Source organism: Corvus cornix, chromosome 9 (assembly GCF_000738735.6).
Source record: "Corvus cornix cornix isolate S_Up_H32 chromosome 9, ASM73873v5, whole genome shotgun sequence".
Taxonomy (NCBI): Eukaryota; Metazoa; Chordata; class Aves; order Passeriformes; family Corvidae; genus Corvus; species Corvus cornix.
The window spans coordinates 25,409,020-25,427,420 of record NC_046339.1 but is presented as its reverse complement, the minus strand read 5'-3'; the positions used below and the strand labels follow the sequence as shown (position 1 = coordinate 25,427,420).

General features: G+C 45.8%; 1 protein-coding gene across 3 annotated transcripts in view; it reads right to left on the bottom strand.

Moving 5' to 3' along the window:
- Positions 1 to 16,327, bottom strand: part of DGKD (diacylglycerol kinase delta) — a 58,019-nt gene extending 41,692 nt beyond the window's left edge. Inside the window, exons 1-4 of one of the 3 annotated variants that reach the window (XM_039556859.1) lie at positions 16,172 to 16,186; positions 14,498 to 14,559; positions 828 to 938; positions 77 to 157 (exon numbers count right to left, since the gene is read on the bottom strand). In XM_039556859.1, the coding sequence (XP_039412793.1) occupies positions 77 to 157; positions 828 to 920 (174 nt within the window). In that variant the 5' untranslated portion in view covers positions 921 to 938; positions 14,498 to 14,559; positions 16,172 to 16,186. Of the gene's footprint in view, positions 1 to 76; positions 158 to 827; positions 939 to 8,124; positions 8,443 to 14,497; positions 14,560 to 16,171 lie in introns of those variants that run through there. The other 2 variants (XM_039556860.1, XM_019280603.3) reach the window with 2 other exon arrangements.
- Between the last annotated feature and the right edge of the window lie 2,074 nt (positions 16,328 to 18,401).

Genomic DNA, 18,401 nt, shown 5'->3' with positions numbered 1-18,401 from the left:
TTTTTCAGCTCTGCAAAAGAGATGGGATGTGGGGAAAAGATGCAAGAAGAACAGAAAATAATGCAAAAAGTCCTACCGTGAAGCTGTTGTTGACATTCTTTGTGCTTGATTCTGCCACGCTGGCATCTGTCAGATCCACCTCATCAAAAATAATGGACTGGAAAGAAATTCAAAATCCCAATAAATTCTTGAATCCAATCTATAAGCAGCAGACTCAAAGGGAGTCTGCCTAGCATGCTCTATATCACAGCCTTTTATGATTTGAAGGAAAGACACAGCACCAACAACATCAAGGACCTGGAAGTCTAGTTCCATTCATTGGGGATCACTCTGACCTATCTTCAGACAGTGAACACAATGACTTTATTTTTATTAAAGGATTATTTTAAAAGAACACCAAATAACTGGAGGTTTTGTTCTTGTGAAAGGAGACAGTTTTATGTCTAGTTGACTATCAACATACTAAGCCAGGTGGATAGCATCTCTGATTTGATAAATTCTAGCCTTGCTTGTCTCCTCCACTTTCTCTTTTCATTCATATTTTCTCCCTTCTATTGATTCAGAGTCCATTCCCTACTAACATGCACCAAAGGGGGAAAAAATATGGAAAAATCAGTATCACAGGTCCGCATGATGCTTCACTTCGAAACCAAGGATTTCCAAGTGTGAGGCAAAACACATGGATCTTCTAGTAGCTACAAAGCCTGAAGACCAGTGCTTAAAGAGCTCTTTTCTCTGCTGAGGCTGCCTCCCCACTGACACCCATCTGCCCAAAGCCTCTCCACTGACTTCCCTCCTTGGCCTCACAGGTACTCTCAGGACCTTACCTTAGCAGTTTTTGCATAGTAGAGCGTCCGTCCTCGCAGCTTAAAGTATCGTCTCTTCCAGCGCTGGAAGGAGCTGGTCTGTTTCATCAGCATCCCCTCTTTTATGACAGTCTACAAAAGCATCAGAGGAGAGGGGTGAAGCACAGGTTTTACTGACAGGCACCCAGCACACACCCGTAGGGAAACAACTGCAGCTGGAGACCAATAACCTCAGTGCCCTCTGCTGGAAGCGTTGCACAGATTCATTCAGCAAAACTGAGCAGCCTTCACAAGATAAAACTCTCATGAACACACAACCCACACTGCGGTGCGGTTTTACCCTTGTCTCCAGTGCTATCACGACACCAAAGAAGATAAGTAACTTAAAACTGAATGAGCATTTCGAATCTAACAGTGACTCAGGGAGTGTAACAGTTAAACTCACCGAGGTCGGATTTCAGTCACAGGTAATTGCACCTTTCGTTTAATTGGCATCTGATTACCTGCACATACACACCCAGGATATCTGTCTCTACCTCCAGCTGTGCCTTCTGAAACTACCAGCATCTACCTGGCACAGAGGTGGCAAGCTGCAAGCCCAGGGGGTGAAGAGTGAAACCAGAGCAAAGAAGGAGCTATATCCAACCTCAGCACTTGGTATTCTTCAGATAGTCTTGGCCCTGCCTCGGTACTCTCTGGCCAGCTGCCATTTCCCAGGGCTGCAGTGCCAAAACTGTCTACGCACACTGACTTTTTTTCTTTAACTGCTTTATAACTAAACTGACATACCAGCACACACAGGCTCATATGCTCGTTCACATACTGTGCATATGTGGGGGTATGGATTTAATCCACATGCACTTCATTCTGCATTGTCAAATCCATTTGATTCCTTTACTGAGGACAGGTTTGAATACCAACAGCTACATGAAAATAATCTCAAAAACTGCAGCTCAGAAAGACAAAAGGCTTGTCAGGGCTGAATGTCCAACCCCAAATTCCTGATTTTAATTACTGCCTAGGAGCTACAAGCAGTGCTATGTCATGCCTCAGTACCACAGGAAACCTAGTCGCAGGAACATACTTCTTGCTGAGAGCCCAACGCAATAAACACACAGTTAAAACACAGGACACAAATGGTCTGACAATCTTGTAAGACAGGTTATTCTGTATCTTGGTGCCAGGAAAATGACACAGCTTTAACATACCAGAGGTCTCAGTGGAATTCGGGTTTGTAACAGTCAGGTCGCTGATAAGGATCAATTAATTCACAAACACAGCACCAAATGGACACTGCCAGGCTACTAGAGCACACAAAATACACACTCTTACTGATCCATAGGGTTTAGTTCATTTTAGAAATCCTTTCCAGAGCATTAAACTTGCTCTTAAAATGCTATATATATTTCTTATGTGTGACTTTAGTTTTTGAAACAGCTGCGGATATTAACATGTTCCACATACACTGGCCCTTGCCAAGCTCAAAGCTTCCTCAAAAACCACTTTGAAAAAAATGCTGACTATAAGGAGAAACATCCATCTGACAATATATGCTTCTCTTCTGCTAGACTGAGCCATCCTCAAGCCGGCCTGAGAGATCACAGGGTCTGGACCACCATGGTGAAGCCTCTACTCACAAATCAGCTGGGAAAGAGCAGGCTCCAAATTCCACCAGATCCTAAAGAGAGCTGTCGGATATAGAAGCCACTATAATCTTCCTTCACTGTGTTGGGAAAGAGAAAAGGGGGACAGTTCCCCCGTCTCCTGGAAGAACATCATCTACCTTGGATCCTGGGCCCTGGCCAGCTCCAAGGTTAGCAAACCCCAAGCCTCAGCACTTCCCAGTGGTCTGTGTCACAAAGCCACCTGCACCATGGCAGAAGTACCTGCCAGTGCTCAGGCAAACACCAGCTTAGTGTGCCTGCTTCAACTGGGAATTGTCAAACTCCACAGTACTTCCAGCAGAATGAAAAGAGAAAACGAAAATGCACAATCGAGGATTGAGCTCCTATAAGGAGTCCCAGACCAGCTCCCCACAGCTCTGAAACAGTCACTGAAAGGCATCTTGGCAGTCGTTTTCACAGGACACAGCAGTAGGAATGCACTCTAAGAAGCATGAAGTATCTGGGAGTGGCTTTAGGGTCCGGAAGTTAAACACACTATAGCAATACCCAGAAACAAAATGTTAAACCACCTTGGAGCTGGTGTTACGTAAATAATCCAAAATTCAGACATTATCTTAGCTGAAGCTTCAGCACACGAGAAAATGGAGTGCAAAAACCGACTGAACAGCATCCCTTGCTGAAATAACCCTGAAGGCAAGGCCAGAGCTGAAGGCACTCATGTGGAACCGGGAAAGATGCATTCATGCTCCTATTCTGCCATGGACTTTTTATGAATTCCCAATAAAGGAACTTTCACTCTGTGTGTCTCCATCCCCCATCTGTCAAGTGGAACAAACAGCACTAACCAACTTTGTGGAAACCCACTAAAATATATATTTCTCTCACAACCTCCAGCACCTGAGTATCAAAGAGAAATGTAAAGTCCCAGCATCCAAGTTACCACACTAAAGAAATCACACATCTCTGCAGCTCATTTTTTTAAAGGGAAGAAAATGGGAAAGTGGCAGGAGATTTTCCAGATTAAGACAGAAACATATAAATAAAAAATGAGACACAGCAAGCAGCTATTGAACTCTGCAAAGCCCTGAACCAAAATCAGAGAGGAACTAAAAATCTTGGGGAAGACTCCTGGGATGCAAAGCCCAAAGATATCAAGTCAGCCAGAAGGCTGATCAAAAAATAGCAACTTGCAGGAGGAGATTTCAGAGCTCTGTTGCTATGCCTATTTACAGCTACGGTTAAACTGGGGTCAGCCAGAGCCCTTACACACCCCAGGATCAGGCAGCATCACTTTAGCCAAACTCTTTCCCAGCCCACCATCATGGTAACTCTCAGCAAAACAATGCCTCTGCTTTCCCTCAGCTCCCACCTGCTCCCTCACCTCAGCTGGGCTCACTCACCTCTGCACAAGACGTGCATTCCTCCATTCCTCTTTTAAACCTTTTTTTTTTTTTTTTTACCAAAAGGCAACACTTGCAGAAGTCACCTTGCCCCGCCCTAAGCAGCAGCTTCTGTCATTGCCAGGCTCTAACCTATAGCAAACCTCTCAGCTACCCTGCTCAGACATGAAAGGCCAGAGCAGGAGCGCTCGCTCTGCTCACAGCGAGCATGTGTCTGGTTCAGCGCTGCCCATCTCCGCACGAGAGCAGCCGGGCTATTTATAGGCACTCAGCTCAGCACAGTTTGGTGGGTTTGGGCGGAAATGGCCAGAGATAAGATCAAGATGACTTTATAAAATGATGCAGACATCGCTGCCTTTCTCCTCATCTATTTTGACTTTACAGCCAAAGGACTTGCTACTTGCAGAGGAATGCAGCTGAAGAAAATGAACTGGGGAAAGGACCTGACTGCAAAGTGACACAAAGGAAAAAAAACGGGAGAGGTGAAGTTACTTCTGCTCCCCAGCCTCTCTGCAGATTTTTAATTGAAGATCTACTCTGATCAGATTACTGGGCATGTAATTCAAGGTAAAAGTGAAATTGCTTCTCCCATAATGAAAAGAGAGTGTTAAGTCTATTTTTAGTATCATATATTGGATTCTATGGGAAAAGCTACTGCCCTGAAACATTATGAGATTTGATTATGTGCATCCTATCCAGGATAAATACAAAAATTGTTTGCAGTGGAACTATGCAGACTGTTTTCTTTCCAGCTGAGTCCCTTTCCAGTGTGGTGTCCTGTGGCATGGCATTCTGTGGGCAGAGAGATAACACTATGAAAAAATGAATTATCTTCTTGGATCAAATGTAAAATGATGTGCTACTGGTTTCAACACTGACCCCCTTTTATCATATTTCAAATCAGTGTAAAAAAGGTTACCAAACAAGCCGACAATTTAAAGCAACACGGGACATAGCAGAGAGTCTTAAGAAGTCTGAAAAGATAGACAGCTGAAAGGCAAGGCCTAGGCAATTTCTAGCATTTTAGTATTTATCTCTGGCCTTGAAGAACAGCAACTTCCTGCAGAAAAATACTCAGTTCATGGCAAGCAATACACAACCCTCCCCCCAGCTCATCCCCTTTCAAAACTTGATATTTAGGAAGAGACATAGTATCTTCTCAGATTTGTCCTGTCAAAACGGGTGCAGGGTTCAGGCCTAATCCTGAACTGACAAAGAAAAGTTTTGCCACTGACCTCAACAGAAATAGTTTCAAACATCTCGGAGGACTTAAAAAAAGAACTTAAAAGAGAGCCTAATGCTTCACTGCTTCCCCTTCCCACCCTGTAAGAACAAGAAGCCAAAAGATTAACAGGAGCTGTTCAGAAAACCAGCAAGACACAGCTGTGTTTTCGGCAGCACGGCTCATATGAGGTGTCTTTGCACCCAGTAACCCATGTCAGGAGGTCAGAGACAGCCTACACAGTTTTAAGTGCTTTCTACACTGATAACATGAGTGATTCTACTAGAAGTTAGGAAGCATCATGTCAGATTTCAGCTACTTTCCGATTACATCCCTTGTTCTCCTGCACATAATAGTGCTCACCAAGTGAAACACAGGAGCAGACAATCCTTTCTGAAGTTTAAACCTATTGCCCCATTTGGAAGTAGGGCTCTTGATAAAACTAATCTCCTCATCTGGAAAACAAGCCCTATTAGCCAGACTGAGGGTGACTATCAAGCGTGTCCTGCTGTCAGGCTGGCAAGTGTCCCTTGGCACAGAGAGGCTCAAAACCACGTTTGATAGAGACAGAGGAAGAACAATGCAACTTATTTCACTGCTGAGATCATAACATATTTTCAGGGGCAATTACTCAGTGCAGAGTATCTAAAACAAGAATTATGCTCCACTGACACTTCTTTCCAATGAGGAAAAAGAACTATATACAAGGTAACAGCAAAATGATTCAAAGCTATCTAAATAGCAACTAAAGAATCCCAAACCCGAAGCTCTCAGCATCTGGATTTCTGTTTTCCATGTGTCTTCAAAATCTAAAAGCTTTAGGACACACACTGTTTTTATTTGTATGTACCATAAAACACTGATGCCAAACAACGAATAATTGACTACACAAAGCACCAAATGCAGAGAGGAAAAAACAAAATGCAAAAGCATATGGGGAACTGGGCTGTCTTTATAGATGCTTACTAGGGAATTTTACAGGCAGCTGATCCCCAGGGACCAAACAACCTCATCTAGTCACTGATTTTGGGTAAGCCATGGAAAAAAGGATAGGAGTAGGTCTGCAGGCGCTTAAACACGGCCAGCCAGCCTTGCCGTGCTAGAGCAGGTACAAATCTGAGTCCTGTACCTTGTTGTGGGTAAAACAGCTTTAGTAGCTGGTGTCATAAAAGCTCTCTGTGGTCATAAACATGAAACTAATTAATATTTAGAAATCAAATAAAACACAGTAAATCCAACAAAGAAACTACAGGAATAAATCTAACCAACCCCACAGAACAAGACATGAAAGGTCAAAACAAGGGGGTTAACAAGCTAATCTGAGAGCAACATCCTTCCACCAGACAGTGGTCACACCCTGGAAATGAACGCCAGGAAGTTTGGAGAGGTGAAATCTGATCAGTAAAGCAATTCTAACTATGGGACACAGAGAGAGCTATACAGATCTATAGGGGAGCACAAGGTAATTACCGGCTGTGTAGCCCTGTTTTGGAATTCTACAGTAAATGCACTTTGCTCTTGAAAAAGTGAAAATGGCATTAAGATTTCTTTCACTGGTATCAAAAGAGCAAGACATTATGAGAATTCACAGCAAAAAAAGGACTCCTGAAGAGGAGAAAAAGAAAAGAAAATCAGAGCTGGAATCAAATGTCAAAATAGAAGCTGGGGCAGTGAGTCAGAGGCCCAACAACAGAAGCCGAGCACTACAGCTAATGAAGGGGGTTACAGCACAGACCTTTGTACAAGCACACGGGAAAGCCTGCGAAAACTCTCCTAACAATCATCCTCCCAATTCTCCTCTTCTGTAACCTCCAGCCCTGCTGAATGAGCTGGACTCGGCACACCCAGTGAGAGACTGGGGCGAGCACGGCGAGCTCTCCTACAGCCTCCCTGCAACTCCCGAGACAGCAGCCTATCCATGGAGTAGCTGAGATATCACTGAAACAGGAAATGCAAGCTCATTCTCCAGATCCGCAGGAAAAAACAGGAGTTTGTAGCAAATAAATACTGAAAAGGCTTTAATTTGCCTTGGCACAGATAAATGGTCAAACACTTCATTCTTCATTAGTTAAGGCTGCAGCCAATAAACAAAGAACAGGTCTTTGAACCAGCTTCTTTCAATACCAGGTTCAGCTGCTACTATTATGAACAACTCTCCTAAAAGAGATGTACAGTCACAGACCTAAAGTGAACAAATTAACAAATGAAAAACAATTTGAAAGAACACAAGAATGTATATGGGGAAGGAAATACAACATACAGCATATCAACGCACAGCTCCTTAGTAAAATGAGCTCTGTCAGAGAGCTCCAAGCAAAGTACTTAAAACAGATGAATACTCTGGTCAGCTACTTAGAAGGGAGAATGAAAAACACACCAGTACACGGATTCAGGATGAGTTAGGAGCTGGACAACTCCTGGCACACTAACTGCTTAAGCCTCAGGATGCTTTCCATAGGCTCCCAGCATCCTTCCCAAACACATTTATTACAAGAGGGAAACTGAGTATAAAGCTCCAGTCAAACTATAGCAAAGCTGGATGATAAGGGCTCAAACCCATGCACAGAGGTAACTAAAGCCAAAAAGGCAACAGTTTAACAGCTACCTGAAAATTCTGGAATGGAATAAAATTTTAAAGGGTACTAATTAAACATGAGCTTTATACATTTAAGGACAAACATGAAAAGTTTGACTGTTATTTTTTCTACCATCGAGAATTACACATACATGACTACATCCCTTCCTTGGGCATTTTTCCCATACACAAAAAATGTCAAAGCATGCTACCCACTATAAAACCTTCAGGTCTGAGACACACCTGTCACAAGCTATGCACCAGCACCACAGAATCCCGTCTGAACTCAGAAGCCCGTGGCTCTGCTGCTGAGGTGCAGCAATAGAACCTCATTTGGAATCCCAGCTTGTACCCAGAACCCTCTAACGCTGCAGCCTGCACCACCACAGCTTAAGTCACACTCTTATTCGTTCAGAGAAACAAGTTACTACCAAAAAACACGTGTCTAAGCCCCCCCATCCACTTCACCAGCAGGCAGAAGGAGCCAGGCACTCACCACAGTGGGCTGTCAGGGCCATTTGACATGAAAGTACCAGGCTGGGGAGTGTGACCAGTGCGAGCACAGAAGAGCAAATGTAAGGGAAAGCACATGCAGAATACAGCTGTGGATCTCACCCTCACACTCATAACCACCCCATCCTTCCCACACCACTGAACGTCATGGAGACCTTGGCCAAGTAGGAAGGAAAAGTCAGCAGAAAGTACTGGTATGAGAACTTCAGGACACGGGAAAGCAAAAGTTATACCTTGAGGAAGAAAACTGAATCCTTTGCCCTTGTGTTGAGGAGACTGAAAGAAGACAGCTTCCTCCCACTGTGTCTGGATTCCCATCACCTCTGCTACTGAATTCTGCAAGGAGCCTTGTTTGGTGGGGACTGGCAGATGCAGAGCCAAATCCTCATCCTTTTACTCCAACTGGTATTCAAACAGGTTGAGAGCAGAAAGCAGCTTTTGGCCTTTGGCCATTTAATTAATACTCAGGTATCTTAAAATTTATTTTTATCTCCTCTGTAACAACTGTCGTAATCAGATTTTCCATATTTATGTATTAAACAACCTATGCTTTAAAGTTTTTTTTTTCCTCATCTATTTAACGTAGTTTTTAAAGGATACTGCAAAGTTTTAATTTGTTTTTCCACTTTCCCTCTTTTAATGTTCTACAAATACCTTTGACCATGCCAAGACTTCTTGATCAGCACCAGCAACAAGAAGGAAGATGAGCACAGCCCTGGGAACACCATTTTGTTAACTTTCAGCTGAACAGAAGGGGCTGGCTCAAGTTCCCAGAATAATAATTTTTAATAAAACCTCAATGATAGATCTACGCATTCTAGACAGTGCTCTGCCCTGCCTCAGCCAAGAGCAGTTCCAAGAGCAGGCAGCTCGCCCTCCCTGTTTTATCAGACACATTTCTGTCATTCAAAGACCACTGAAGGCGGCTGTCCCACAGGGTATGACATTACCTGGAGCTTGCACCACCTGCCTCAGCTCCCAGGTCTGGGGATGCCCTGGGTGATTTTATGCATTTGATATAGGAAGTATGTATCTACATTTCCCCTGTAGGAAACTGCAGGTGGTATCACCTCTCCTCACTAGAAAATTACATGGCTAAATTTACTAAAGCTTGCAAGACTCAAGTGCAATTTGCTCGATGCAAGCATTATGTGATCAAGAGGGCATTTCCTTTCTGAAAAAAGCCAAACCACAACATCAGAACAGTGATCAGATGTAAAACTTTTCAACTTAGCAATGAGACGATGAGGAAACAAAGAGATCTCCTCTAAAACCAAATGAAGCGATCCTGTATAATCAATCACCTAACTCAGAAGTGGTAATGTAGCCATCAAGCCAACCTTCTCCTCTCTGGACAAGAGCAGCCAGCTTTAGACCTCCTTCTCCTCTATGTAAGCACTCTCATGTCCAGGTGTGGTCCAGGTCTGGTCCAGGTGTGGTCCAGACTGCAAGCTCCATAGCCTGTGGAAGCACTGCACTGCTGCTGCAGAGGTGCAGCACTACTGAACAGGGCATGCACGATAAGCGCATTGCTTTCTGGAGTGTTTTATATAAAATGCGTGAGAAGGGAGCACAAACCATGGCAGCTGCTGTGGAACAGTGCTGCTGCCTCAGCTATTCTGCCTAAAGCTCAGCTACCCCTGGATAACTATCCCACAGGGCTGCAGTACCAAACAGAAGCACCTTCTTTCTTCAAGAGACACATAAATTCTTAGTGAAACAAGAAGCAATAACCACTTAGTGAAGAAAAAGCAGGGAACAAACTGTTTCAGTGGAGAGTTAATAAAATAGCCTTTAAATAATGGTTGGTGCATATGAGATCTTGAAAAAATGTGTTCCAAGAGGAACACTTACTCACTTGGGACAGTAGTGTGCTGCGAAATTTCCAATGACGCTGTCCCTACATCTAGGGTAAATCTCAAGCTTTCCAGGAACAGGGAACAAACCCTCTCTGTTTTACTTGTGCTTTCTCTTACATATGCAGGTATAGCTGCTATTTCAGAAAGAATCAGACTGGATTTGTAGTTAAAGAAGGTAGAGTTATACAGTGTCTTACGTGGTATACTGGGTTTTCTAATCAGGTAATTTGGCGACAGACATTTCACAGTTTTCATTTATGATCCTGTACTCCTCCAAAGTAAAAACTCAGTAATTTTTCCATAACTAGAGGTTTTAGGGAAAATACACCAAATATTTGACTTAAGTTTTATTTTTAAAAACCAAGCAATCAGACCAAAACATTCATTTGTCTCTAATTTTATTAGAGAGAAGAATTAGTAGCCTGGAAACTTTTTAGCGATGTGGTCTAAGTAAATCCATGCTCTCAACACATGCAAAAAAGTTTAATGTTAGCTCTTTAGTTCCTGGAACCTGATCTATAGTTAGAAGGAATGAGAAACGCTACAAGTGCGCGTGGTTTTGTGCTTTGTTTCGTTGTGCAGTAGGGTTTTTTTAGTTTGGGCTTGTTGTTTTTTGGGGTTTTTTTAACAAGGAAGTAACAGCTGTTGCTTTCATACAGCATCCAAAACTCTCCAGCAGCAAGGCACAAGTGGAAACAGTGCTGGGAGGCTTTCCAAATTGTCAGAACAGATGAGTCTGAAGTGCACATGAAACAGAACGTAGATTAAGACAGAAACATTCATACGGCCTAAAATCCTACCTTTTTCCTTAGTGCTCAGAGAAGAAACTAGCATGCTCATGCTGTTAATCCAAGAAAATTCACGTCCTTAAACCTATGCTCAAGATGTTCAGTTTCAGTTCAATCATGAAAACTTCTCTTTTGCAAAAGTTCTCTCTCTTTTTAGGTGAAGAGTTCCCAGTTTCTACCTGGATTAAAGCATAAGCCACCACAATTTATAACATGAAGCTCCTAAAACGTCCTCTTTCAGATAACCTGTTAGAAAGCAGCAAAACAAAACCAGAAAGACATTTTAATATGTTTTAGTGGAAGATGCCACAGACAGAACATGAATTAAGTCATGAATTCCTGAAAATTCCTTCCTCATTTCTTGCTTATTTCTTTTACAATGTTGCTTTACTGAAATGCTTTGCTTCTTATCATAACACTTCTTTCAATACTTGTATTTCAAACTAATAAACTTCTCATTTTCCTCACTCTCATCTCAGGAAATCTTAAAACATTTGCACTACAGAAATAAAAATAACACTTCTTTACCTATAAAATGGACATTTTATCTAACAGGCAATACAAGAAGAAACAAAATTAGCTTTCTTCAGTTGCCCATGCTGCCCACCATGTCTCTGAGGACTCAGCATAGTATGCTCTGGAAACCTGCACAAAAACCAGGAGAAACGTTTTGCTTCCCCCTGTTTTTCTGCCTTTATGCTGCAAGGGGGCTCCAAGACCTCAAGGCTATTCGTCAGAAAGAAAATCACAACTTCCCATAGTGCAAAAGGCATCACCTATACCTGAGAGAAGGGAAATGTGCTAGTTCAGATACTGAACAGCCTGTCCACTGCAGCATAAAGCTCAACACTAGTTCATTTGTACTGCTTTTCAGAATATAAATGAACCTGACATATCTCTGCTACTGGAGCTAGACAGCTTCCAGTATCCCAGAAAGTTTGGAAAGAGGCTCACTCTGTTTGCAACCCTGGTGAAATAAATACTGCAAACTTGTGTTTAAAAGTTCAAGGCAATGATAAATGCTTATAAAAATGAAAATATTACAGAGAAATTGCTTGTGAAAGTAAACAGAACTTAGATGGAACTAGTCTAAACAAGAAGTTCTCCTGATGTCACCCAAGGACGCTGCTGAAATCCTGTCTGGTAAACAAACTGAGAGCTCAACACACCAAAGCTGGCAGGCTGGAAATTCCACAGAACTGATGAATGAAATGGGAAGATGGCCTGTTCATCCAACCTCCTGCTTTCTGAGGGTTGTAATGTGATGCTGGAAATGAAAGGTCAAGTTCAAAGGAAGAAGCACACTTCATTGTCAGAGCTTATAAAAGGCGCTGCACTCCTTGGTTTCACACCCTCAGCTCACAGGACCACTTTGGATATTCCTGTGCCTCAGTCCATGCCGAGTGAAAACAAGATGACATTACCACTTCAGCTGGCCAGCTGAGGTCTCAGCACTGCTTAGGAGGTGGGAGCAAAGTCCTGCTGTTGCCTCTCCTCACACACGTCTTCCTTCTCTTAGGTCATTTCATCTCTTTCCTAATTCCTATCCATTCAAAAATACTTAATCTTAGCTGACCAACAGTTTCTGCAGCTGCACCAACACCAGCCTGAGACCAGAGAGGAGCTAAAAGCTCCTCTGAAGCTTGATGCTGGTGCAAGTCTGTCAGGTCTCGAAATGGCTGATCAAGCACACAGTGCAGCCTCTGCTTCTTGGCCAGCTGAGACAAGAGCACTCACACTACCTGCTATACCTGATCATGTGAGGCTTTCTTCTTTCCCCATAATAATAATCAGTAAAAGACTGTTAAACATGCTTCCTTTATACCTTCTTCTCTGCCTCAAAAATTCTTTCTAGCTAAAAGCAAGTAAGTACATTAGAACACAGTACTTCATTTTCCAAACACTGAGCCTTCCACTTCTCCTTCCCCCACAAGGGACTGGTTTTTTAGCTAAAGAGATATTACCTGTGATTTGCCTTTAGACCCTGCACATCAACACCTCAGTCCTTAAACATCCAAACAATTCCGCTTGCCCACTGCTACACACCAAGCTACTTCAGTCAAACATGGTTGGACAATCTCTGGGCTCTGAGACAAGTTCACTGAAGTTTTATGGTCTTGCAAGCAAGCAAGCAGCTTTAATTTACAGCATTTCTTAGGAAAACAAATGGCAGGACCAGAGGAAGGAAAAAGTACCTTCCAAGTGCTTGCAGCTGTGACAAACAAGAAAATTCTGAGGAATTCCATGGCCACAGCAGACTTCGTGCTCAAGCTGTGATAACCGTAAGCTTCCATGGTGATTTAGCTGTACTTACAGGCATGGTCTTAAGCTAACTGCAGCAAAAGATGTGATCAGAAGAGATTTATATCCTCAGGCCACAGTAAAAGTCTGCCTGCATCTCTTACTGTCACTGACAGACCTGTCCAACAGCTTCTACAGCTTGCAGCAGTCTGCACTCTATCATTCAACAGACAAATTCAGAATTAGGTCTGCCTTTACAAAGGAAGTGAGCTCCTCAAAGTCTCATCAAAACTATGATTACCCACAGAGTTGTCTTTGCTCCTTGCCCTGAGGGCAAGGAAAGAGTATACATGCAGCAGCATGCAGAAAAGATGATGACAAACCAAAACGACAACAACAAGCAATAGAACAAATCAATCCGGAATACCATAATACCTGGGCTTAGTTGGAAAATATGACACTATTTAGTCAAAGGTTTTCTGCAGGTTAACACACAGAAGGCTTACTAGCTGTAGACAATATCTGTTTATAATCCTTGTTCTTAATACGCTTATGTTCGCATATACAAGTGGCTGGTTTCATCTTTTTCCAGCCATGCTGACACGGGAAGTGATGTAAAACAGGGAAAACTATTAAGTAGGGACAGGAGGACATGTTCTGCTATATTCAAACAAAAATACAACCCAATGCACCTTTCACCTTAGCATATCTAACATCCTGCTATAAGCAAGAGTTCCCACTCTAGCACTGGAAAAGTCTTTGTATCCCTGCTCTCAACACCACCATGGAGGCATCCTTCCTCCCTTTCCAAGAGACCCCTTCCAAAAGTGGTGTTAATAAATCCCAAGGTTCATCCAATCTCCAGCAAGACAAATTCTTAACATTCAGCACTCCAGGTGCAGGAAAATATCGCTAAAGGCTTATTTTTTTTCACAGCAGAATAACAGACTAGCTTAAGTCACCTGGTGCTACAGCACAGTTGAAATCTGCTTGACACAGAACATCAGCAGATTTAGAGGGCTCCAGGGTCTCCTCATGTGGTCAAAAGAACCATCTCACAGCCCAGCCCCACAGTGCCTCAGCCCACAAAGCCAGTGGCAGTGCCAGCAGCACCTCACAGATGGAGGAAGCAGCCCCATCACGGTCCTCACATAACAACTGCACTTTGTCACAGGGGTTTCACAGCTGCAACCAATGCAGTCAAACAATGATGCGCAGCAGAATGATGGCAGATCCTGTGTCTGAAAGCAGGGCAAACCAGCCAGCATGAAGAAGAGCCCTTTGAGCAATGCTTCAGACACTGCACCATGCAGAGACACTTGCTCTCCTTTGATATGAGTACAAGAGAAGCAACACTGAGCTGCAGCACCAGTGCTGAGCGAGCTTCTGCATCCCCAAAGCTGCACCGTGCTTGTCCATGCTGCAGAGACAAGGTGAGCACAAGGCAGGTGATGGCAGAGTAACTAACCTGGTATTTCTAAGCAGAAATACATGACACAACAGTCCAAGAGTTACACAGGAGCTTAATAGCTACAAAGAAAAATCATGCTGCTATAATAAAAATAGTACAGAAAAGGGAAACTCCCTATGGGTGGTTCCCAGTCTAAGGTTGAAGGAAACCTTCACATCTTCTCTTACAGTAACAATACAGAGGAACTACAGCTGTGGTTGTAGTTGCAGAATGTTGTTACTGCCCCTAAAAAACGGTGTTATTGTTCCAGGATGCACCACAGAGGGGTAAAACATGACTGGGCCAAGGGAATCTGGGTGGAAAGGACTGTTACCTTACCAGGAAGACAAAGCAGAACAGACAAAGCTGGGAACAAAGACTAACCAACTGTAAGATCACTGCTTGGCCAGACAGAAAGTCAAATACTGCTATATCGCTACAGAAAGGTAAAACAGCACAATGCAAGATGGGGAAAATTAGGATGCACAAAAAGGAGGAGAAGATGCTGAGGGAGGCACACGCAAGGACTGCAGGAAATAACAAGGGCTGCACCTTCCAAAGCAGAGCTCTGATGATGAGACAGTGACTTGTGCCAAGTACAACAGGACGACAGAGGAGGGAGGTGTTGGAAGGTGATATGGAACAATGTGACAGGGATCTATGGCTGGGATGTGCAGAGGTTCTCAGGGAAGGTATGGGGAGGTGAGGAAGGAGCCCGTGGCAATGGTGACATGGGGAGAAAAGAGAAGATGCAGCTTCATGGAGTGAGGATGCCCTTAAGGACTCAAATACCAGGTAAATGGGGCAGCACTAGGGAGTAGGAGCCCAAATCTGACCTCCATGATTCCAAGAAAATATTACAGGGAAAGAAGGTAAGGAAGGAAAGAAGTAAGACAGGGTTCTACTGAGCCTGGGTACACTGATCACTGAGCTGGGTAAAGCTCCCTGGAAGGTCTGAACCTTGGCACTGGGAAGAAGGTGGCCTGAGCTGGGCTACTGGGGAGGGGAACTGGAGAGGTTCAGAGAGGCAGTTTGGGGATGGCACCTGCCGGGTGGTCGGGGCAACTCCAGCAGCCCCTGAGGGCAGTTTGTGGGGCGCTGGCAGACGCTGAAGGGCATTTAGGGGGCAGCTGTTAACGAGCACCTGAGAAACAGTTCATTATGGGGATCCCTGAGGGGCATTTTGGGGTTCACAAGTGCCTGGAAAGCTGTTGGGGGTGTTGTCAGGGGGTCTCTGCTGTGTGGATTGGAGATCGCCAGCAGGACCCTGAGGGGTGGTTCGGCTGTCACCGAAAACGACGAGGGTAAATAAAACTAACATAAACACTATTTGTTACAATTAAAGATTTTCCCAACAGGGGCAAAGGGGGAAATGGCCGAGTCCTGAGGGGCGCTTTGGCGGATGTGAGGTGGTCACCGGCAGATCCCTGAGGGGTTGTGGTGAGGGGAGAGAGGCAGGATGTGTGGGGGATCGCCGGCAGCTCTCTGAGGGACGGGCTCGGTGACAGGCCGCCGGAGAAAGCTTCGGGGGTCTCTGGCAACTCCCAAAGCGGCGGCCCGGGCTGGCGGCGGCGCGGACCGTGCCGGGCGGGAGGGAGGGGCGGCAGCACCGAGCGCAACGCGGAGGCAGCGCCGGCCGCAGCGCCGCCAGCAGCCCGAGGCCCTGCCCGCGGCCCCTCCCGCCGCACGCACCTTCTGGCGGATCTGCCCGGACGTCGAGACTTTGCGGATGAGCTTCTGCAGGGAGCCGGGCTCCTGCTCCGGCTCGCTGTCCGACGACTCCTCGGGCGCGGCGCCGGCGGCCGGCTCCGGCTGTGTCTGCTCAGCCCCCGCCGCCGCCGCCGCCGCCGCCGCCATGCTGCACGGACCGGCGGCGCGAGCGGCGCCCCCTACCGGCCGGCCCCGCGCGAGCGGCGCCCCCCAGCGGCGGCCGCGTCACAGGGCGGCGGCGGCGGAGGGGCGGGAGGGGCCCGGGCGGGGAAGGGCCCGGCCGCCGTAACGGGACGGTCACGGCCACCCCGCTGCTCGCTGCGAACCGCCCGAGCGCCGATCGGACCGGCCCAGCCGTGGCTCCGTGGAGCCGAGGCAAAGGTGTTCAGCGCAGCCCTCCCTGCTGAGGCGAGCCCGACAGCCCGGACCGCGGTCCCCGTTTCTCCCCATTGTTTGTGGCTACTGCAGCACAGCATCACAGAATCATTCGGGTTGGAAAAGACCTCTGACATCATCGAGTCCAACCTATAACCGAACACCACCTCGTCAGGCAGACCAGAGCACTGAGTGCCACGTCCCGTCGTTCTTTGAATACCTCCACGGACGAGGACTCCCCCACATCCCTGGGCGAGCCCTCTCCGTGTTCCAGGATTTAATGAAATGCTGCGAGCACGCCCTCCCGCCCAGGCTCCACCTGCCGTGCCGCCCCGAAGGGCGCTCCAGGGGCGCTGAGGCCGTGGGACGCCGCCGAGGGCGAGGGCCGGGCCGCCCCCACTGCCGGGCCTGCCCCGGGGCCGCAGCAGCCCCGGCCCGGCCCCATTCGCTACGGCCCGGTCACTCCCCCGCCTCTCTAACACCCAGCAGCTCCGGGCACTGCCGCGTTCCCGCTGGGATCTCACGGAGATGTGCGAGGGGAAAGCATCTGTTGCCAAACCCGTCCTGTCATGCATTTGCTCTAAGCTATCTTCAAACACAGCAGGTCCAGGGATGCCGTCGGTCCCAGAGCGCATCCCTCTCCGGGAGCTAGCAAGCCCTCTACAAACGGAGTCCCACCACATCAAAGCCACGGAGTCAGGAAATTGGATCTGCTGTCCCCCAGCTGTAAACAGGAGGAGCAGGCCACAGGTCTGACTCGGTAGATCAACATAGTACCAGAACCAGAAGAAAGGGAAGATAAAAGGCAAACAGTTCTAGCTAGAGACCTATTTTCTGCTCACAGCAGTCAGCATCTGCTGGTTGAAGGGCCGGAGAATAAAAGTCCAGCTTGTCCTGCAGGACAGGGAATTGCAGAGACCAGCAGAAAGCTCTCATTGCTCTCTGAGCAAATGTCCAGCATGAGCTAAACAAACAGTGTTTCAAAGTGCTTTCCCAAGCCCAGACAAAAGAACAGATTTGATAACCATTTAACAACTATTTCCTCCTCACTGCACAAGAGAGTGCACTGTGATTTTGTCACACTTAGCTTACAGAAGTCATCACCACAGCTGAATTTGAGAGGAAAGTCAGGCAGCGACAGGGGCCCCTCACAAAGCTGACATATAAGAAATTTTTAAAAAAGAAGAAAAAAGAAGGAATCAGATCTCGGAGTTTACTAGTCTCATACTTACAGGTCCAGTAGTCAGAAGCACTGAAGGAAACACCTCGCTGAAGAAAGATGCACTTTGAAGCATAACAGGGGAAACCCTGTTCCCCCTCCTTCTCTTACATCTTTAAAGGATTTTCTGAACACCTGCTCTCCAAGACCAGCATATTCACAACCAGCAATTTGTTCAACCTTACTGTATCTTCTGTGTGTTCTCAAGCCACCAACAAATTAGTAACAAAAATACCAGGGAAAAGCCTTCCCAGACACTCAGGTACAAATGCCTGACCCTCCCCCAAAGCTGAAATCACACAGAAATTACCTGGATCACAAACACCTGGAGCTGGCTGGGTTCCTTTAGCAGCAAAGCACCCAGTGCAGAGCAAACATTGTGCCTCTTGCAATTCAAGCTAAGGTGAGACACCTGTGACTAATGGACAGCACCAAGAAACAGGTGCATTGGGGAGAGCACTGATGGAGCCCTGAAGTCAGCTGTGGTCTTAATTAACTGCTTCCAGCATCTTAATCAAGACCAGTTTACAGAAGCAGAAGGATATAAGTATGAAGTTCTTAATTTCATTTTCCAGAGTGTAAGGTGGGAAACGTAAGTCTGTATTAATAAACGTGGGG